Source organism: Pleurodeles waltl, chromosome 6, assembly GCF_031143425.1.
Source record: "Pleurodeles waltl isolate 20211129_DDA chromosome 6, aPleWal1.hap1.20221129, whole genome shotgun sequence".
Classification (NCBI taxonomy): domain Eukaryota; kingdom Metazoa; phylum Chordata; class Amphibia; order Caudata; family Salamandridae; genus Pleurodeles; species Pleurodeles waltl.
Window position 1 is genome coordinate 698,001,372 of NC_090445.1, and position 22,390 is coordinate 698,023,761.

A 22,390-nucleotide genomic window follows, 5' to 3' on the forward strand; every position below is an offset into this window, starting at 1 on the left:
CTTATGTTTTTTGCCTGTGCCATGAATGGAACATTACTCTAGTTTAATGTGTTCTTCTGTTTAGGTTGAGAATTGGCCATGCTTTATATATAACGTGTATTTCTTTACTAAAATGTAGATTGCTAATACCTCTACGGCAAAGTGCTCTTATTGTTAAAATGTGGCTTCGGAATACCTGTGGTAATGCACTCTAAAGGCTAGGCTGGGGATTGAGTTTGAAATCCCTGGCAATTTACATTTGTGGTTAGACTAGGAATTCGGTGTGCCCTATAGAAACTCGGTCTCCCATGTAGATTAAGGATTGAGCATGTCTCAACAGTTGGCAAGACAGCTCAGTGAAATGAAACACATGCTTGCCAACAACAAATGCTTTGATTTGTGAGTCAAAAATTGGAAATCTGGCTATTTAGATAAACTTTCCATCCTGCCAAATTTACAAAATAATGACACATGAATTGGTATTTAGTAATCTCTATTATTTATAACACTTAGAAACTGTGGCAGTGCTATATGAAAAAAAACAGAGCTTCTGGATTGTATGGGATTGTTTATGTTCCTACCTTAACGTACCTTAAAAGTCGGTACATTATACACATATTGCAAGTAACTGAAAAGCTCTGTGACCATGTAGAGCAGGATCTAATTCAGATAAATGAAAATCATTCTGAGGTACTAATATCAGACAACATCAGATAAGATTATATTAGTGATTACAAGTTTGAAAGTTATTGACTGTGATCACCTTACTTCATCAAGCAAGGTTGCAACTGCAAGCAGTAATGTTAAAAATGCTTTGTCAATGTTAGATGTCCTTTTGTGTGCAATACATAATAACCATAGCTGCAATGCCCACAACAAAAAGGTAATATTATTAGTAAAAGCTTTCTCCAGAACATAATGATTTAAAGGTAATATTATTAGTAATAGCTTTCTCCAGAACATCAGGATTTAAAACTGAAATATCAGCTTTAAACCTATTTTGAAAATTAAGACACTTTCCTCCAAACATCAGCTAATCCGTTCTAAAATGCACACTCGTTCATTTTTTTAAAGATATTTCTATTAATATGTTCATAGGACCGCAAAGGTACATTAGAGATCAGGGTAATATTGTAATTTTTTTCCATCATTCCTCCAGAGGGAGTCACTTCACAGGATGTCTAGTACATATTGACAAGGTGCTATAATATATCGATCTCCACAGGTCCCCCGGTTCAACTCAACAGTCTCAACATAATAAAGTCCAGAAGAAGGTACAAGGGAGAGCAGTCAAATGTTCATTGCATAGAGTATAACACAACAACAATAAAACTGTTAACAAAGTAACGGGTTAACAGTGGGTTCCAGAAGAGGAAGCCTCTAGTATCCAAGTCAGAAGTGTGCATGGGGAAGGGAAAGGAAGTTGAGGCCCCCCTACCTCAATCTAGCCACATCATTCCAGCAAGTGTTTTGAATGCTGTATTTGTGTTGTGTTTGGGATGTATGAGGTATAATTGGTTTGGTTATGGGCGATATTTGTGTTGAGGAAAGTGTTTTTTGTTTTATTTCTGGTGAGTGTTAGAGACATGCACTATTTAACAACCGCGTCACAGTGTACGGTCGGGCCTCTCTAGCGAACATGCACACACTTTCATCTTGAACTTTGGTATACATATATTATTTAAGCCAAGCAAAGGCTTCTATTTTAGAAGATTAAGCTGCATACAGGACAGCAATTTATAAGTAGCTGGAGAGCTACTAGTAGAGCTACTTGTTGGAGAAGCCTCATATGAATGCATGAGTCCAAAGGTGGAGTTCCTTTATAAACTTATGGCACTCCAAAGAGACTTGCAAAACCCTAAATTTTACAGATGTGGGTATTTTAGTCTTTATAAAACATGGTCATATTATAAGGCTTTATTCAAAGCAATCAAATACTTGGTGCCTAAATGTGTCATATGAAATAAATGATATGATTTCAGACATTAAGAATAAAAGTGGAATGTAGAGTGTAATTAAATAGATCAAAAAGCAGTTAGTAATTTGTTGCAAATAGATACTAGAATCAGTTCAATGTAAGTCAGCTTAAAAATCTACTGAGGCTCAGAATGTGCCCAAAAATCCAAAGAAATTCTGTTTTTCGTGTAATGTCCTTTAGTGTGCAAAATATAAACATGTTGCCATAAATACATCCTCTCTGCTCGTCACTGTTTATTATAGAGAAACAAATCACAAGAATGCAAATTTCCATTTTCAAAGCGTTTACAAAGATGCCACATGACCTCTATTTCAAAATGGCTGCTTTTCTGGCAGGAAGCATTATAAAACCACAGTTTAACTGTAATAAAATATTACAGATGAGCTGCTATGTCATTCCATTATTACAGGTGAATAGGTCAACAATGATGTCACAAGTCGCCAATAATAAAGAAATGAGAAATGGGCATCTATATAGGGTTGTTCCCATGAATTGTAGAGTGTTTGTCTATTTTGGGTGGGGTTTAGGCACACCCATTTCATAGTCTGGGGTTAAATTAACCATCAATGCCAGTGCTGTCACTGAGGGCAAGCAAGGAGAGTTTTTTTTGCTCTATTCACTAACTAACCTCAAGATTATTGACCTAGTGCTATGGTGATGCCATCGTCTGGTGATATTGTATGCTGGATATTGCACGGCCTAATGGACAGTACTATCACTTGCTCACCTTGCCCTTTTCTTTTACTGTTGTAGGTTCCACGGTCTCCAATTCTGGACTAGTTCAGCAAGACAGTAAGATATGTTTCTTTCTTACACCTTCTCTCTTGTTGATTGCAGAGTCAATGAATGTGGAAGTTGTACCCTGGAATGATATCCTCTCTATGGAAAGGCCGTTAGAAACGTGGGTGTTTTGGTCAGAAGGACATTGATCATACTGCTTGGAAGTACTGTGACACTGAAGGGTATCAAACCTGCTTTGTGGTGTGGTGACGTGTGACATTTTTGTGAAAGTGTGCCTAGACATGGCACAAAATGAAAATGAGTTTGGGATGTTTGACATAACAGTTGGCAATCAATTAGCTTGTGCAAAAGACTTTGGAGGATATTAGACACACTGCTCTGTATCGAGTGAATAACAAGTATCTGCTAGTAAGTATAAATGCCCTTGCAAAATGTTACTGTGATATCTGAAGAGATCCTTATGACTAGGCCTGGGCAGAACTTTGAGTAATTGAAGTAACTTTGGTAATTCTGCCTTACTCTGATGCACAATTACCAATCATTACATGATTACTCCTGCTCGTGTAATTAAGAGTAATTTTCTGGGAGAAAATCCTAAAGTGAGAGTCTATAATTGAGCCAATAATTATGACCTCTAGATCTATAGTACTAGGGGATTTTATGATTCATTTTGATGGTAGTCAGGACCCCCATGTTAATGATTTTCTTGATGTTATGGTAGATTTTGATTAGAATCTAAAAGTTACGTCAGCTACTCATAGGGCCTCCATGTACTTGACGGAATATTTGCCCGTAATAATTATTTTGTTTTGATAGACGATAAGGTGTTGGATTGGACTGATCATCATCTCCTTACTTTTAGGCTGACAAATTTCTCTGCCACTCAGGCAGCTAGCCCTCCCTGGAAGCCAGTCAAGCACTGGAATAGTATTAAGGAGTCACAAATAAGGCCTGTCTGGTCTCAGGTTGGAAAGCTGCAAAGGAACTTCCTCTATTGGCTCCAGATAGATTTAATCAGGGGATCAGAATAGCTATGGACCAGCTGGATCCGTGTAAACTACCTCTGCTCTCTAGGAGGAACAAGGATATCTGTCCATGATTAACCAATGATCTTAAAAATTGGCAGAGGAAATATCATCAACAAGAATGGAAATGGAGGTTAGACCCTAATCCCACGGAAAAGGCAAAGTTTAGAGCTATCCTTAGTCTTTATAAAAATGCAATTAACATTGCTAAAACCGAATATTATTCATGTTAAATTAAGGAAGCTATTAATACTCCAAGATAACTTTTTAGAGTAGTACGCTCTCTTACAACTTCTGATATTCCCAGAGATATTGAAAATTCTCAAGATTTTTGCAATAAAGTGGCAACCTTTTTTTTAAAGCAAAATTTTGCATATTCAGGCGGACTTTCCACAATCCGTAGAAACATGTAATTTATATGAATCCTTGAACAGTCTTACAAAGGACGATAGCCCTATACTCACAAATTTCCAGCCACTATGCTTAGAGAGGATCAAAAAGCTTATGACAACTATTAAATCTGGCTCCCCAGCAAACCTTGCCCATTTCATATTCTGCAGCTCGTCCCTGATCTAGTTTCTACAACCCTTGCTCCAATATTTCAAGAGGTCCTGGCTACGGGTGTGTTCCCTTCCATATGGAAGGAAGCGACTGTGATCGCCTTGAAAAAGAAATTAGATGGCAAATCAAATGATTTCAAGAATCTACGTCCTATTGCTCTGCTGCCTTTCCAATCTAAGATCTTTGAAAAACATATTAATGAAGAATTGGCCAAGTTTCTCCAAGACTCGGGTAGTCTAGATCCTACTCAACATGGTTTCAGAAAGAACCCTAGTACGGAATCTGCCCTTATTACTACTTCAGATACTATCCGAAAACTAGCTGATGAGGGAGTTGGTGCCATTCTAGTGCTTTTTTGACTTGTCAGCAGCTTTTGACACCATCTCTCCCCATATTATGATGCATCGACTGCATCAGGCAGGTGTCAGAGACACAGCTTTATGCATATTGAAGTCTTTTTTAGAAGACAGATCTACTATAGTAAGTTATTGAGATTTTAAGGCACCCTCATATCAGTTACCATGCGTGGTACCTCAGGGTTCCTTGCTTATCCCCACCCTTTTTAATTTGTACATAGCACCATTGGCCAGACTTATTTGTTCTTTTAGCTTCTTGGCTACCTCCTATGTGGATGATACTCAATTAATTATACCTGTATATAAGAATTGAGAAGAAACCGCTGACTGCTTCCATCAATGTATCCATGAGGTTAATAGATGGATGGGCCTGAATTGGCTCAAAATGAACAGCGATAAAACTGAAATTCTTCTCTTTGGTTTTAGCAGGAATTTATGGAGCTGTGGATGGTGGCCATCTGTGTGTGGAGACTTACCTGTCCCTTTTAGCTCTACTAAGAATTTGGGGGTCATTTTTGGCACTGCTCTGTCCTTTAAGCCACAAGTTAATTCTATTACTAAATTTGGTTCTGGGTATTGAAAACACTGAAAAAAAGATTTCCTTATTTACAAGAGAAGCTTAGAATTATGGTGTCTGTTGCCTTGGTAATCTCCAAAATAGATTACTGTAACACTTTATTGCTTAATATTGATAAGCTTTCACTTAGTAAACTTAAACGTATTCAGAATGCTGCTGCTAGTCTAATACTTAATCTTCCTCGTACAGCTTCGCCCAGTGCTCGTTTGAGGCAACTACTCTGGTTACCTGTGAAGAAACGTATTGTCTTGAAGACAATACGCTTAACACATAAAGCTTTATATATGAGTAGTCCTGAACATCTGACATCGGGACTTCACTGGTACGTCCCACGCCATCAGCTTAGATCTACAGGCTTCAATTTGGTTTATGTGCCACAGACCTATAAGGCTAGATGGGGTGAAAAGGCATTTACGGTGGCCGCAGCTGGAACATGCTTCCTCTCATGATGGGGAAAGAACACACTTTTTTCTGGCCTTCAGAAAGAAGTTAAAAACCTGGCTTTTCCCACAGTAGCTGTGGCTAATTCCTTTTCTCCTTTTTCTGTTTTTCTTGGTCCTCTCACTCTTGTTACTTAGCACTTTGATGCCTTGGCCGGAATGTGCTTTATAAATATGAAATACATACGATACATACATATTCTGAGTGTGGGTGGTCGCTTGCCCTCATTAATCATTTTCTGCTACAATTAGTGTTGTTTCTTAGTGCAAAATGTATCATTGCTTACATTTTGGAAGTGAGAGGGCATTTTTGCACTAAGAAATATTGCTAGAGACAGAATCACTCTTCTCAGGTAATCAAGCATATTCTTGCAAAATTCTTAGGTTGCACACAGTAATTGCTCTACATGGACTTACACAAGTTACAGCAGCCCATACCTATGACAACAGTAGTTAAAATGCACCCAACTCACTCAGCTATTCAGTTTCCTGACTAATAAAAACCCACGATATCAGCAACTTATCCTATAGAGTGCCTTTGTATATTACTTGAATGCCGGTCCAGTCTTACGTTTTTCTACTAAATAAATTAGGGAGGTGTGGCTGGGGAGGTGTTGGGCACTGAGATCCTATTAAGTTACTACTCTAATATTTCACTTTTTGGATAAGGTTAGAGCCACAGTGATACTCTTGAGGAAAATTACATTTTTTCTTAAGAATACACAAGGAGACTTCCCATAGTTTTCTTCTTTCCTTTACTCCTACTGGTTACTATTTATTTATTGAATGCATAAATGAAATGCTTACCGTAACCTTTCTTTATTGTGTTTCCATGTATTTACAGGAATTGCTGCACTATGTCCACCCCTAAGCCTAAATCCCTCACCTTTTTTAACTGTAATCTTCCCACTACTATTTCCTTTTTGTTTTTAACCTTAGCTATCCTCTTACCATATACTTTACACTTTCTGAATCTATTTCCTTTAAACCCTATAATTTGATTATGTTGTTACTTATTTTTTCAACTAATATTTTTGGTATCCCGATTTAATACTACAAGATTTTTGTATCCAGAGGTAAATATAGAGAGAACTGGTGCACTATCTTTAACACATCCTTGGTTGCATTGGGGACGAGGTATCCATCCCCAATTTAAAGATGAATTCACTAATGATAGATTTTGTCTCCGTGCTGGCAATTAATAAACCTTTACAATCCAAAAGACTGGCTGTAGGATCACACTCCCTGTGAAGTGGTGCATCACAGCTAATTGAGCACAAACCAGGCATATCAGGCTTCAGCCGAGTGCTTTGTGAGGCTATGTGCCAATCAACAAGGGTGAAAACCATCCTTTGCAATACAAACATATGATGAATGGAATACTGAACATTGTCAAACATTTACAGCAGTCACAGATCTGGGTTTCAAGGGAACAATCCAGCCCAAACTGCCAGGCCAGGTCCTCCCTGGACCAGGAAACAAGCATCCTGGGGCCTGTTTTGGAGTATTACCCCCTCGTCAGCCAGGCTAGCTTGGTGGCGTAGCAATAGTCTTCTATCCTAGAAAGAAGGTGCAGAATTGCAGCCATTTAACTGAAGCTTTAGTGCGGATATTATACTCTGGCAATAATTTTAGTACTTTTAACCCCTCCTCCATTACTCAATTGGACTTGCTTTTGGGTTAAAAAGAACTCGTCGATCAACGTTTTACCACTCGGTATTGAATACTCTGTCTTTACGTTGATGTATGCCTCTGTAGTAGTATATGCACAGTTTTGGGTTATGCCCGCATTTGCCCTGCCCCAGCCTTTCCTGAATGTATTCACTATTTCCATCGATCGACCTCATATTCTTGTCCCGTGACGATTGTCCTGTTCTATTTTGCATGTCATGAACATGTTCTGCTTGCGATTTCATTTTCTTAGGCATGGTACAAAAAAACTAAAAAAACAGAAGCAGAAGTGTGTTGCAGTAAACCTAAATGTAAAGCTTTGTTTCAAGCTATTCATAAGGGTAGACCAGTTTGCATCTATTTCGACTGCTCTTACATGCTATTTAAAGTTATCAATTCGGCTAAATCCGAAACGCAATACGCATTTATTTGGGTATTAAAGAGCCTAAGTGTTGCAGTGGTAGAGAGACAACATATAAGCAGAAAATCATAAATGGGTCAAGAAAATTCAAAGCTACCCTTCTGAATAAAAAGACAAAATTGATACCAAACTTATCTTCTCGCTGCATGGCATCCCTGCACTCTTGCTGTCAGAAACATAGGGAAAGGGCTTGGAACAGCATGCCATTTTGCCCGAATAAGCTGCATCCACAGATGAGGTTCTCTGACGCTAATACGAACCTAGAGACGAGTCAGAAAAGTCCTACCATTAAGCCTGGTATCTCTCTGCACGTGAAAGTTCCACATATTTAAACAGAGGATTAATGAACAAAATAACACATAATGCAGGAGACCATGATTTAGCCAAAAAAAACGAATTCTGATACATCATCAATCCAGTAACTAGCGTAGTACAGTTATGAGTCCATTGAGGGTCATATGCTACTACAAGGTGGTGCACACACTGGCGCAAGAATCAATTTCAGCACTATAGTTCTGCTATACTACTGTGATTATAGTCTAAACTGTAAACAAATGTGCTTTCTAGAAGTACATCAGATGTATTGGTTAGGCCATGTATGATTGTGTTTTAAAGACAGATGTATGCATGGGCGGATGGAAGGATGGATGGACTGGTGGTTGGGTATAGGGATAGGTAGACAGATCAGCAGACACATATGTTGGTGTAGTCAAGTGACTATTCGATGGAAGAAAATCTGGAAAACAGGTGAACTGAATGATGCACTGGTGGTTATGTGTCGAGAGAAAGATACATGAATGGAGAATGCATAGAGAAATGTGTATTTATTTATTGGTTACCTGCCTTGGAAATGAGTCTAGCTCTAAAATCGTTCAGGAAAGTTAGGAATAACTTTATGTTTCTCTATGCTACCTGCCTGCTTGCAGCAATTGTAGTACAAGCACAGGTGGCAAGCACAAAGCCACCTATTGCCATTAATCTTAAACGTCCACCAGAAATGAAGAAGTTACCTGTTGCTTCTTAGCTGCATAAAACATGCCAAAGCCTTTGCCTTTTTATGCAACTTCATTTTGACCATATTCCTCAAAACAATTGTTTTATTTATTGTCAACCTCACCCTAGGAAGCTGGCAATCAACCAGTTCAAGGCCTTACATGTTCTTCTTGCAGCTTGTTCCTGCTTCACATTTAGTTTCCTAAACTGCCACAAGTTTTCTTCTCTGTTTGGCTAGATGCTTTTCCGAAGATTCGTCTGGCAGGTGGAAGTAGCCCGTGTGAAGGTCGTGTGGAGGTAAACTCTGAAGGAGCCTGGAAAACGGCCTGCCATGAAGGCTGGACAAAGCCAAATGCTGATGTAATTTGCAGACAAATAGGCTGTGGGAATGCCAATATTCCGGATGCTGCATTTCTTAGTGAAGCACCGCCTCCAACCGCCCTCCTGGCTGGTGTGTCGTGCAAGGGGACTGAAGCCTTCATATGGGACTGCCGGCAAAGTGCTGCGAAAAAGACTACCTGCGGCGAATTAAACAAAGTCCAAATTATATGTTCAGGTATGCCCTTTCATTACTGCAGATGAAAACCCACAGGTGTCATATGCGTATCGTTGTCATATGCCCTCAGTTGGTAAAATGGGGTGGGCTTTAAATTAGGGGTAATTTCATTTTGGAAGTTGTGAAATGTACCTGCTGTTTTCATTTAAGCGTGTGGGGAAAAAATAAGACAGCATTTTCCTGCAAAACAGAGTTTGTGTTAGAATGTTCTAGCAATGACATTCTATGGGGAAATTCTCCCAATTAAATTCGTTTTTGCTGATTTTAAGACTATTGCTAGTACACTGTCCATGTTTAAAAAAAAAAAAAAAACTTCGACAACTTTGTGAAGATGTAGTTGCCAACATTTTGAAAAAAGCGGTGTAATGGGAGCACGGAGAGTTCAAAACGTGTCTCAGTTTTCCTGCAAATGCTTAGGCATGTCCTAGGGGTAATACAGTGTGGAAGGCATAGCTTTCATACCTCAGGTAAGTGAAATAACTGCAGCTATGATGAGACTTAGGTTAGATAAGTGCTTTGACTACTGCTCCAGGAAGACGAGGGCATCAAGTGTTCAGGTATTTCCAGTCACGGCTTCTACAAGCAAGGTAGGGAATTAAAGAATAAGCTTTCTCCTACCACACGGTCAAGGAAAGGCATGGGAAGATTGATTAACTTCTGGCACCGTCAGGTGCCCTACTTCCCTACGTCGCGAAATGTCTCCAGCTACATATTTCTCCTAACAAGGCAGTGCTTCGTGCTTGAGTATTTAGAAGCTTCCCCGCAGTATCATTTCAGTGTAATAAATATAGCGGTCTTTATTTGCAAAGTGTCCCTAGCATAGTTTTTTAGTAATTTTCATGCCAGACCTACCATAAATTCACCAAATAATAAAGTGTATTCTATTTTTGGACATAACGAGGCATTTGAAAACAAATGCCAGAGATCCTAGAGAGCTTAACCTTAAATATCGAATCATAGTAGCAATTTGACCTAAGGGTTCACGTTGATGAGAAGTCATAGATTGTAAGACCGTGTGAGATGGCTGGACTTCCCCAGGCAGGGAGGAATGCCTGCCAGTATACACACTGGGCAGTGGACAGCGCACAGGGTAGATAGCGAGGGCAGGACATGGCATGGCTCCTTCAGCATTGGCCAGAAGCCAAGTTTGACCATGGGTAGGGTATAGTGCAGTGGAATGGAGGCAGCAAGGCTTTTCCAGGCCAATAAAAGCTCAGGGGATGTGGGTGGGGTTAAGACTCTTGTCTGATGACCTTACCGAATAGTGGTGGTTCAGAGGACCGACTTAATGCCTGGTCTCCCTCTACTGCATTGGACAGTAAAGCTGCCACTTTTTCTTAACATTTATCATTTTATCGCTTTACAAGGCATTCTCAATTTAAAAACAAAGCACATCAATTTGCAAATCGGCTTACACTGCAACTTCTCGCACCTCTCAAAATAAGATGTCAGAATATGACGAATGTGGTTACTCTTGCAAGAAAAGTTGTTTTGAATGTCATAGTTGATCATGTTCTCTTATGGTCCAAACCACATACCTGTGAATATTCCTAAGGACATATGGCCGTTGGGGGCATTTAAATAACCGTTACAAAGAAAATACGTGGACAGAGGACACCACAAGGTGCAGAAGCTTGCACACACCGCGGTCCAGAAAAATATGCTTCTCACGGCACTGCTTGCTGTCAGCAAGAGGAAAAGTACAGCAAATGCCTTCCTACAAATTACAAATTGTAAGGAGGCACCTACTCACAACATAGAACAGAACATCTAATGCTGCTGGAGGTAGCACCTATGGCTGATGATCTGCTGCCATTGCAGTTACAATACAGGCGTTTTGGTCGACCAGGAATTCCGATTTGTAGTACTATTGCTTGCAGCTACAGAATGAGAATGATTTTATAATGCATTTTTTTTTATTGTTCCGTTCCTCTTCGATTTCTATAGCACACAATTGATATTCAGCAATGTTTTCACCCAATAACAAAAAATTAAGTAAAAAATCAAAAGATGCTTCCTGAAAAAAGTGTATTTCTCCCTTCACAATTTATGTGACGTTAGCTCGCCGCAAGCTTTCCATAAAGTATGAATTTGCAAAGCCCAGCTTGCAATGCTTTGTTTTAACTGACCATTTTATGAGAAACTGCATTCTGCTTACGCTTGGCATGTATTTAATGTCCTGTGTTTTTGTCTCTCCTCACAGAGATTGAACCATTTGTTACACTTCCACCAACAGGTAAGTACACATTCCTGCTTTATTAAGTAACATTAACATTTTAGAAAATATGTAAATAGTGTTATAGTTTTTAGAATGAGGCTTCATGTACAAAGAAAAAAAAGCTGGGCTGATAGATAACCTCGCCCCCCCCCCAATAAATACATTTTGTGATAAATAGTTGGGTGCAGGTGGTTCCAGTCGGATGTGGTGAGCTGTCGTTCGGCTTTCACCAGGACTTTTTATACACACAGAAAAAAGCACACACACACTGTCTCCCCACTCTGTTTGTAAAGACTTAAAAAATGTTGGTTATTTCACAAAATAATGCGCTTTCTCTCAGTATACACCTACCAATCCACGTTCCTCTTCCTTTATACTGCCACCTGAGCCCCTCTTGTGAGCCTTGCTTGTGGTGTAAGGTATTTTAACATCATGTGCCAGTCTGATTGTCGGGAAACCTGAAGCTAACACCCCCTTAATCATACTGACCAATCTATGCCCCTGCTGATAGTTAACCCTCTTTTAGAGGATAGTACCAACTAGGAAACATCAACGAACATACTAAGCAGTGCTTGCTGTGTCACTTTCAGCCACCACCAACTGATGGTACAAGGTTCACCTGAAATGAGAGTCCATTGTAGAAAGCAGCCCACTCCACTTGACAGACAGTTCAAGTCAACGTCCTCAATGCAAAATTCACCTTCACATTTATTATGAGCAGACACATTCCGTTATTAGAAGCACATTTAGAGGAACTATCACAATAATTACTCGAGATCCGCAGAGGAGGAGGATGGATGATGTGCAAAGCCAATAATTAAGATTTGCTGTGTGCTTGTGGTTAGTAGTGGATCTCCGATTTAGTGTAGTCAAGGATAATGTGATTTGGTGTAAATCCGTTCAGTAGTTTTTGAGAAATTAAGGATAAAAATAGATATCAATACAGTTGAGTCTGCAAGAGCCTCAAGAGATACTTGTGGGAGTGCCAGTTCAAAAACGTAGCATTCTGATTTTCCAAGGGAACTTTATTTCTCTTAGCCCATTTTACTCCATGGAGCGAGCACTCTGATTGGCTGCCAGCAACATAGGAAAAATGTTGCTTGAGGCCATTATATGACTTGGGGATGTGTCCGCTGTCCTGAACCTCTAAAATAACAAAATAATATAAGGAACAGAGTAGGTATACCCTGCCTCTCAAAGCCCCTCCTGGGGCCAAAATAAAAACATTCAGCAGTTTCTGTAGCAGTCCCGCATGACTCCAGCAGCATCCAAGTAAAAAGAAAGAAAATGGTGGCCAAGGCTGCATTGCTCAATTATAGGCCTTGGATAACACACCCCTTGGACTGTATCCAATTAGGGTAGGAGCCGTGGGACCTCCCTCACTGTGCCATCACAGGCCCTGGGGAGCCCACACCTGGGGTCAGGGTATCATTCCTCATCAGCCAGGCTAACTTGAATTCAGTGGCACAGTGAGCCCAGGACCCAAGTCTGGCCATACCTGGCACACTTGGGTCAACAAATACAAAGATAACAGATAATGGACGGAATGCTGAACCAATTCAACATTCACTTCAGTCACAGATCTGGGTTTAACCCCCATTTTTCTGCTCAAAACAACAACACAGTAAGGACCCAACCATATGCAAATAGGTCTTGAGCCTTCTCACCATCAGAACAGTCCAGCATGAACTGCCAGGCCAGGTCCTTCTTTGACCAGAAACAAGCATCCTGGGACTCTCTTTGGGGAATCACCCCTCATCAGCCTGGATTGCTTGAATCCAGTGGCACAGTGAGTCCGTTACCCACTTCTGGGCATACCCAGCGCATTTAGGACAACAAATTCAAAACAAACAGATGATAGACGGAATGCTGAACCAAACATTCACCCCAGTCAAAGATCTGGTTTTCATCTGTCGTTTTTCTGCTCACCTCTCCACCCTTGTTCGGACCCAGCCATATGCAAATCGGTCTTGACCCTGCTCCCCATGGGAACAGTTGAGCCTAAACTGCCAGGCCAGGCCCTCCCTTGACTGAAAACAAGCCTCATGGGACTGTTCTTTTGGCCTTTTCTGCCCAGAGGTAGCAGCACAAATAGCTGCACCGGGGCACCCACCTTTAGTTAATGTGGGCCCCAGGGATGGGGTCCCGAGGTCTCTTAAAATCATGGAGGTGGGCCTCATGGCCTTCTCCCCCTTTAATTACCCCAGGACCATAATAGACTCAGGGAGGGGGCGACATGGCCCCACCCCTTTAAAATAAAACAGTGGCCCTGGGGGATGGTGTCCCCAGGGCCTAAAGAGACTAAGGAGTGGGGGCATGCGGCCCCCTACCCTTTTAATAAACACGCATTGCCATATGGAATGTGGTCACCAGGGTCTTTTTAAGACACAAGGAGGGGGCCAGGTGCCTGGGGGAGGGGGTCCCCAGGGCATAATAAGGCTTGGGTAGTGGGATCACATCACCCTCTCCCCTTTAAAATACATGAGGCCCTGATGGCTGGGGTCTCCATGTCCTGAAGAGGCTTTGGGAGGAGGGGTCACATAGCCCCCTCCCCTTTTTTATTGACATCTCCCAGGACAACAGTATCCTTGAGGTCTAATTAGGTTTGGTTGGTGACTTGTATCCAGTATATTCCAAAGCAAGTTGTTTGTTCCTGCAGAAAACGTGTCCAACACGGCAAACATTCTACGTAGTAAACACTTTGACCTTCATTATGACTGCAGCAGTCTTTTGCCAAGACCGCCGCAGCCACGGACGCCGGAAGACTGCCAGTGGTGGCAGTCTTCCTTCCGCCGTATTATGACTGCCACCACATATCCACACTGCCGGCGGTCGGATATCGGGAGGCATTCATCATAGTGATCATAGTGGTTGGCAGCGCTTAGGCGGTTCCACTGCAGGCACTGCCATGCCAGAAAAAGACTGCCCACATAATTACAACCAGTAATTCTGTGTGGTCATCTTCTGGTGGCATGGCAGTGCTGGCAGTGGGAGTGCTGGGTCCTGTCCCCTCACAGAGGAGCACCTCGTCATATGAGGTAAGTGGCATCTGCAAGGGGAGGAGGGTTTGTGGGGTGTGAATGGGTGTGTGTGAGTGTGTAAGTGGGTGTATGCGTGTCATGAATGTGGAGGGGAGGAACGGGGAGTGTCTGTTCATGCATGCGTGTTTGCCTGTGTGTAAATATGGCGATGGTGATGCATGTGTGTATACATGTGGACGGGGGTGGTGGGGTGTGCTTGGGTGAATGTGTAAGGGGTAAGGGCAAGTGTGAGTGAGTGTGCATAGATGCATGAATGTATGTAGTTGAAGGGAGGCATTGGGGGATGGTGAGTGTATGCGTGCATCTGTGATGTGTATGGGTATGTATGTGTGACTATGGGGTGAATGGGGTGAATGTGAGTGCCTGTGTGAGTGGGGGTGTGTCTGGGTGTGATTGTGTGTGTGTGGGTGCATGTGTGCAGAGGTGTTTGGGGGGTATCCTAGTGACAGGTACACAAGTTTCTGTCATTGGGATACCTTTTCCGCCAGCATTTTGTGGTGATGAGACTGCCAGGAAAATGTTGGTGGTGTTCTGAGGCGGAATAACCTCAGCGGTTATCTGAGTCCTGCCGGGCTGCAGGTGGAAACCTCCAGCCCGGCGGGCTGTGGTAAAGCATTGGGATGGGTGGGGACGCAGTGGTTTGGCAGTGACCAAATCATTGCGGTCATAATATGTCGGTCTGCACAGCTGGTCCTGCAGTGGTGAGACTGCCACAGCGGCCCTGGCGGTCCATGGACCACCAGGGTCATATTGAGGGCCTAAGTATTGTAGCAGCCTCGAGTTATTAGATAGAATCCTCTCAGCCATGACAATTTCTACATAACAAAGAAGACTGTCTGTGTTAGACCTGACAGCTGTAGGGTGGTCACCCCTAACTTTTTGCCTGCCTCCCTCCACTTTTGGAAACAGTTTTTGCTGGTTTTAGGACTCTGTGCACTTTACCATTGCTAACTAGTACTAAAGTGCATATGCTCTCTCCCTTCAAACATGGTGACATTGGATCGTACCCAATTGGCTTATTTAATTTACTTATGAGTCCCTAGTAATCTACACTACATGTGCAGATTAAATGTTCCTAGTGGGCTGCAGCACTGATTGTACCACCCACATAAATAGCCCCTTAACCATATCTCAGGCCTGTCATTGCAAGGCCTGTGTGTGCCGTTTCACTGCCAATTTGACTTGCCATTTAAAAGTACTTGCCAAGCCTTAAAACTCCCCTTTTTCTACAGGTAAGTCACCCGTAAGGTAGGCCCTAGGTAACCCAAGGGCAGGGTGCTATGTAAGTAAAAGGCAGGACATGAACATATGTGTCCTATATGTCCTGGTAGTGTAAAACTCCTAAATTCGTTTTACAGTGCTGTGAGGCTTGCTCGTAGGCTAACACTAAGGCTACCCTTATAAACTGTTTGGGTGGTAGATTTGGATTAGAAAGGGGTAAACAGGTCATATTTAGTATAGCCAGAATGGTAATACAAAATCCTGCTGACTGGTGAAGTTGGATTTTATATTACTATTTTAGAAATGCCACTTTTAGAAAGTGAGCATTTCTCTGCACTTAAAACTTTCTGTGCCTTAGAATCCACATCTGGGCTGGGCTAGTTAATAGCTCCCTTGTGCATATCACCCAGACAACCACAAACACGAGATGCTCAGTCACATCTGCAAACATCTGCATACTGAATGGGACTTTTTGGGCTGGAACGGTGAAGGGCCTGGCACTTAGATATCAATGGACAGTGGCCTGCCCCGGCACAATGTACTGCCAAACCCCCTACTGGGACACTGGCAGACAGGACTATACTGAAAGAGGAACTTGTGCACTTCTAAGCCACTCTTTGATGTCTCCGTCACTTCAAATGCACATTTGGGTATTTAAACTGGGTCCTTGACCCTACCAATTCTGACACTTCTGGACAAGATACCTCCTGGGAAAGAAACTCTGAACCAGAACCTACAACCTGCTAAGAGAAGCTGCCTGCTGCCCAAAGGACTCACCTGACTGCTTTGCTATAAAGGACTGCTGCCTTGCTGTAGTCCTGCTGTCTTGCTGCCCTCTGTTTTTTCTGAGAAGTACTCTCAAAGGGATCCGATTGAGCTTGCCTCCTGTTTCCTGAAGTCTCAGGGCCAAAAAGACTTAGGCCCTCATTATGAACACAGCGGTGAAAACCTCCGTGTTTATGCTGGCGGTCTTCTCCATGACCGCCAGCGCCCCCGGAACCCCGCCAGACGTATTATGAACATTCCTCTGGGCCGGCGGGCGGAAACATTGTTTCCGCCCGCCAGCCCAAAGGAATGCCTGTCCGGGACATTGACGGCGGCTCCACAAGGAGCTGCCTCCAATGCCTCTGTGTGGCGGGTGCAGCTGCACCCATCACGCAGATCACTGCCTGTAAATTGGGCAGTGACCTGCGTGATGGGCACTGCACAGGGGCCCCTGCACTGCCTATGCCAAGTGCATGGGCAGTGCAGGGGCCCCTAGGGGGGCCCCAGTGCACCCCTTCCGCCAGCCTGTCCCTGGCAGGGAAACCTGCCAGGAAAATGCTGGAGCCTGAGGGATCATTATCTGAGGGGCAGCACCACTGCCCTCTCAGATGATGATGCCGACCGCCACCAGGCTGCCTGCCTATGGCGGCCCTCCATGAGTTCATTATGTGGCAGTGTGGACCGCCATGCCGGCTGGTGGGTTTTCCCGCCACCGCCGGCGTGGCGGCCCACACCGCCGAGTTCATAATGACCGCCTTATTCTCTGAAAAGAAATCCTTGTGCAGTGAAAATCGAATCAGATTTAGACACAAACTAGGTACTTTGTGCCCGCAAGAGAACATTCTTATGTTTAAGAACTAAAGACTATTTATCATTAAAAAAGTGATATTTCAACTTGTATTTATCAAATCTTGACTTTTCTTTTACCTTAATCTACTCAGATAAATATTCTATATTTTTCTAAACCTGTGTGGTGTATTTTTGTGTTGTTTATACTGTGTTGTTGCATGATCTATTGCACAAATACTTTACACATTGCCTTCTAAGTTAAGCCTGATTGCTCAGTGCCAAGTTACCAGAGGGTGGGCACAGGATAATTTGGATTGTGTGTGACTTACCCTTACTGGAGAGAGGATCCTTGCCTGGACGGGGGTTACCTGACTTCCAATCAAAGACCCCATTTCTAACATTGGTAGCAGCGATGGACTAGGACTTGCATTTGTGCAGTGACATACAATAGTTACGTGTACACTACCTACCCACAGTTAAAGGTCAACTTGATTTTTCTTTTTCTTTTCTGCAATTTTGTTTTTCTACTTGACATTTTAACTAAATCCTAATACAACTTGTCTCAGGCTGGGTCTCAAGCAGGAGCTGGCAAGTTTGACCTAGCCATGCTGGAGACACACACTGTCAGTCAGCTGAGAGGATTCTGCAAGGGGATGGGAGTACTTACCCGGGGTGCCTCCAGGAAGGAGGAGTACCAAAAGGTGCTGATGGCATGTGCAGAAGCCCATTCACAAGAGAATGTTGAGGTGGAGGATTCAGAGAATAGCCCCTCGGAGGAATTGCCACCAGCAGTGGGAGATGTTACCCCTGGAATTTTGCCCCCTTGGAAACCAGAGAGCAGTGTTTCTAGCCATGGCCTGACTGCAGAGGAAATAAGGAAGGAGAGAGAATTTCAGTTGCAAATGTCAAGGTTAAACATGGAGGCAGAGTAGAGGAAGGATGAGAGAGAAGCCAAGCAAGCTGAGTCTGAAAGGGCCTTGGCTGGGAAGAAACCTCTCCTAGCTCATGAACTGAGTCTCCAAGAGCTGGACCACAAGTCTAGGCAGTCTGAGTCCAGCAGTGATGGTGGCAGTATACATGCAAGACCTGCTGGGGAAAAGAAGGTTTGTATACCCAAAAACGTGGTGTCAAGTTATGTGATGGGAGATGACATTGATAAGTGGATGGCTGCTTATGAAGTTGCACTGAGGGCTCATGGGGTTTCTGAAGAGCAATGGTGGGCACCCTCATGGTGGTATTTACCAGTAATGGGGAGGGACACAATCCTTGCATTGGATCCAAGGGATCAAAACAAATATGCACCCATGAAAACCGCTTTACTTGCCAAGTTTGGGCTGGCACCTGAGAAATACCGTCAGAGTTTCAGGGACAGCACCAAACTCTCCACACAGACCTGGGTAGACTTTTGTGATTTCTCCAGTAAGGCGCGGAATGGATGGGTGTGGGGGTAGTAAATTGAATGACTATTTGAGTTGATATAATTTGAACCTGAAAGAGCATATGTTCAGTGTTTGCTTTACAGAGTTACGCTAGCACCTGGTTGACAGTAAGCTGACTGATCCTAGAAAGCTTGCTTAGGAGGTGGACCTCTGGGTTAGCACCAGAGTGTCCAAGAAGGTACCTGGGGGGGGGGGCACCCACAAAGGTGGTCAGGGTTCCCACCAGAAGAAAGAGGGGAGAGAAAAACTTAAGAATAAGGAGTTCTCAAAAGGCCCTCAAAACAATTCTCAGGGGGTGGTGGTACCCAGTCCCAGCCTGAGTCTGAGAAGAGGCCAGAATTCAGTGACAAGAAGAAAGGGAAGTTTATCCCCAAATGCTTATAGTGCTCGCAGTCAAACATATTGGCACTCGTGCAATTATCAATGTAACAGGGTCGATGTCCAAATCGGCAACAAAACTGCCCCATGGAGGGACAAACATGAAGCCTTTACCAATAAAAACAAAGGATTTTTGAAAGGCAAGCCCACAAATGAGTAATAGTAATGGGCATGCTGTAGGCGTGGTTAAAAGCCCACACAGATACCAACACTTCGGAAGAGCAGCGCTTGCGCGCTGATATGCTCAATCTAAAAATAGGTGGAATAATCTCAACTGTACTTCAGTAAAAACAGATAAAAACTACAGAAACAGTAAAAATCTAAATTAACAAAAAAATAAATCAGCAGTACATCTATGTTACATAAGCAAAAGTCTTACTATATATTTGAGTCAAACTTTAAAAAAACGAAACTCAGCTAGATATGGAAATTAGGCTTACAGATAACACAGCTGGGTTTGTGCAACCACCAATGCATACCCTTACAACTACAATGATGTCTCCTACATATTTGATTTTTAGACTTTAATCAAAAACCTTTCCAGAAATTGTGTGCAGTCCGAACTCTACCGAGGATGTTGTACTTGAACTGATAAACTCATCTGACGAACGGGACACTCCAGGTAACACACTACCTGCACAAAAAATAAGAAACCTCATTACATCTATTAGTGGTAAGCCCAGTTAATTAAAAACTTACCAGCATCAGTGCATCATTCATTCTAAAGTAGATTTTGTCAGGGATGTCTATACCAATTTAATATTAGTAACTGTATCTCAGTGGTAGGTCAGTGACCTAAATGAAGGCACAAATAGCTCTGTAAAATCTCAGACTCTCAGGGTTCAAATATTCACTAACTAATGCAAATCTCAGATGGTAATTGTAGGAGACTGGTTATTAGTAGGAGTAAACGCACACATACCACTTGCAATAATGCCCCCAAGCCAATGTTAGGTCGAGTCAGGGCTCAAAGCATCATCCCCTGTCTCAACCCTTGATAGTAGGGAGGCTTAACTTAGGAGATAGGCATGTAAAACATTTAAATACACCAATACGGTAAGTAAGACACTACACACAATAAAAATCCGACACCAATTTATGAACATAGGAACTATTTTTATCTTTAAAATGACACCAAAACAATGAAAATCCAAACTAGGGAACCAGAGTTCTGAATGTTTAAAGATTACGTAAAAAAATTGCTTTCTAGTGCTTAGTAATCAATAGCAACAACCAGGGACATCTGGTCATGCTTGATTGGGACAAAGTCAAAGTTTGAGGCCAACCGCAAAGGAGCCCTGCTTGGATACACTGAGCGGGTGGCCTCGTTCAAAATGTTACCCTCGCCTTTAGAAATGTTTCTCTCTCAATGTTGTGCCATCTTCTTCAGCAAGCTGAATGATGCAATGTCATTGGACTGCTTTTCCGCGGGACTCCGATCAAATCCTGGAAGTCTGGAGCTCTGGAGCTTTCAGTGGGATGAAGCTGAAATTCAGGCTGGGTCACGGTTTAAGGTAGTTGGCTTGACCCACGACGTTGGGTAGTCCACTTATGGAACTGGCTCTAAAGATTGTTCCAAACTTCTGGAACTTCTTCCTGAAGTTGCTCCTGAGGGTTCAAAGTTTCCAAAACACAGTCCCAAGGGTCTACAAGGTCTGAGATGGTCCTTGAAAGTTTAGGACTTTAATACCCACAATGCACCTGGCCAAATCCTTAAAAATTCACTGGACACTCTCCAGGCTGGGGACTTTATTGATGGGTGGTGCAGGCAAACTCTGTTAACATATTGCTTTCAGGGAGTCCACTCCTAAATCCATTTGAAACAAAGGCAAAGTTCCTATGCAAAGTTCCTAGGCTGTTGTTCGAATGTGCAACAGGAGCAGTATTCAAAGTGCAGTCCTTGGGGTTGCAAACCAGGGTTGCATCAGGACAGTCCTTCTTCTTCTTATGATTTAAGGCAGCAGATCTGAGTTGATGACGCCACGCTGTACGCACAGCTTGGCTTTGGTATGCCCATTGCTGTACCAATGAAGGCCTACTTTGGTCAAGGTAGTGGACGCATTCTGCTTGATGACATCACATGTACAGGCAAGAAATGCAGCTCAGCCATATTTGTTCAATCATTGTGGGGGACAAACGGGGGGCACCCCTGCCAAATGAGGAGCAGGATGATACCCAAAAGCATGACAGCTTCCTCCAAAGTGTGGCATTTTCTTGTTCCGTCAAGCACTGCACTTTGCCACTCAAGATGGACGATTTTACTCCAGAGGGGCAAGACCTGGTTAAACCAACCTACTGGTGTGTCTCATTTCCATTAACACTCCCCCTCCAGACCATCTGCAAATTCCTTCCCTTGGCCTGCTATCTATTTGTGGTGTGATAGGGCAGACCTGCCTGACATTTCTTCCTGTCCTGCTTCCTTTAAAGCCCAATTTGATTTACCCAACCACTTTTCTGTCCTGGCCTCTGGAGCTACAGACCTCCCCTATCAGATAATCTCTGCTCTATGCAGGCCACTTATCACCTCATCAGATCAGCCTGGCTAGGCCTTTTTTGGCTGACCAATCGGGCGAGGTTGCTGCAAGTCCGAATTTTAGCTCACAGAAAAGAAAGTCTTGTAACTTCTTTTCTGCAATATGTATGATAAATTCAACAGCGGAACGTTGTTGGATTTATCAATACCAATTTTCTGAGTCCCTGAATGACATTTCTCCTTTCTAGCAATAATTATACTTAAATAAAGTATTCCAGTGTTGGCCTATGGAGCTAAGGGCCAGATGTAGCCAGGTCAGAATTTGCGATTCTGAAATTGCGAGTCGGTGCGACTCGCAATTTCAGAATCGCAAATCCTGATGCAGAACGATGTCTCAGACACCATCTGCGACTCGCTATGGGGTCGCAAAGACCCACCTCATAAATATTAATGAGGTCGGTCGCATTTTGCGACCCCATAGCTAGTCCCTGCACTCAGAGGGATGGTGGCCTGCTGAATTCTGCAGAACTCCATGTCTGTGACTGCTTTTTCAATAAAGCAGTTTTTATTTTTATTTTGCAGCCCGTTTTCCTTAAAGGAAAACGAGTTGCAAAATAAAAAAAAATAACGAAACCATTTGGTTTCGTTTTTTCAGTGTAGGCAGTGGTCCATTGGACCACTGCCTGCTCTGAAAAAACCTTTTGGGCAACATTCACATGTAAATGAGTTACCACCAGTGTGACACTGGTGGTAACTGCGAATTGCTTT

General features: G+C 42.8%; 1 protein-coding gene across 2 annotated transcripts in view; it reads left to right on the forward strand.

The window, feature by feature from the left end:
* Window positions 1–22,390, forward strand: part of LOC138300182 (deleted in malignant brain tumors 1 protein-like) — a 618,063-nt gene that overhangs the window by 326,555 nt on the left and 269,118 nt on the right. For both annotated transcript variants that reach the window (XM_069239160.1, XM_069239161.1), the window contains 3 exons: window positions 2,711–2,749; window positions 8,981–9,298; window positions 11,502–11,534. In XM_069239160.1, coding sequence (XP_069095261.1) covers window positions 2,711–2,749; window positions 8,981–9,298; window positions 11,502–11,534 — 390 coding nt within the window. The remainder of the gene's footprint in view (window positions 1–2,710; window positions 2,750–8,980; window positions 9,299–11,501; window positions 11,535–22,390) is intronic.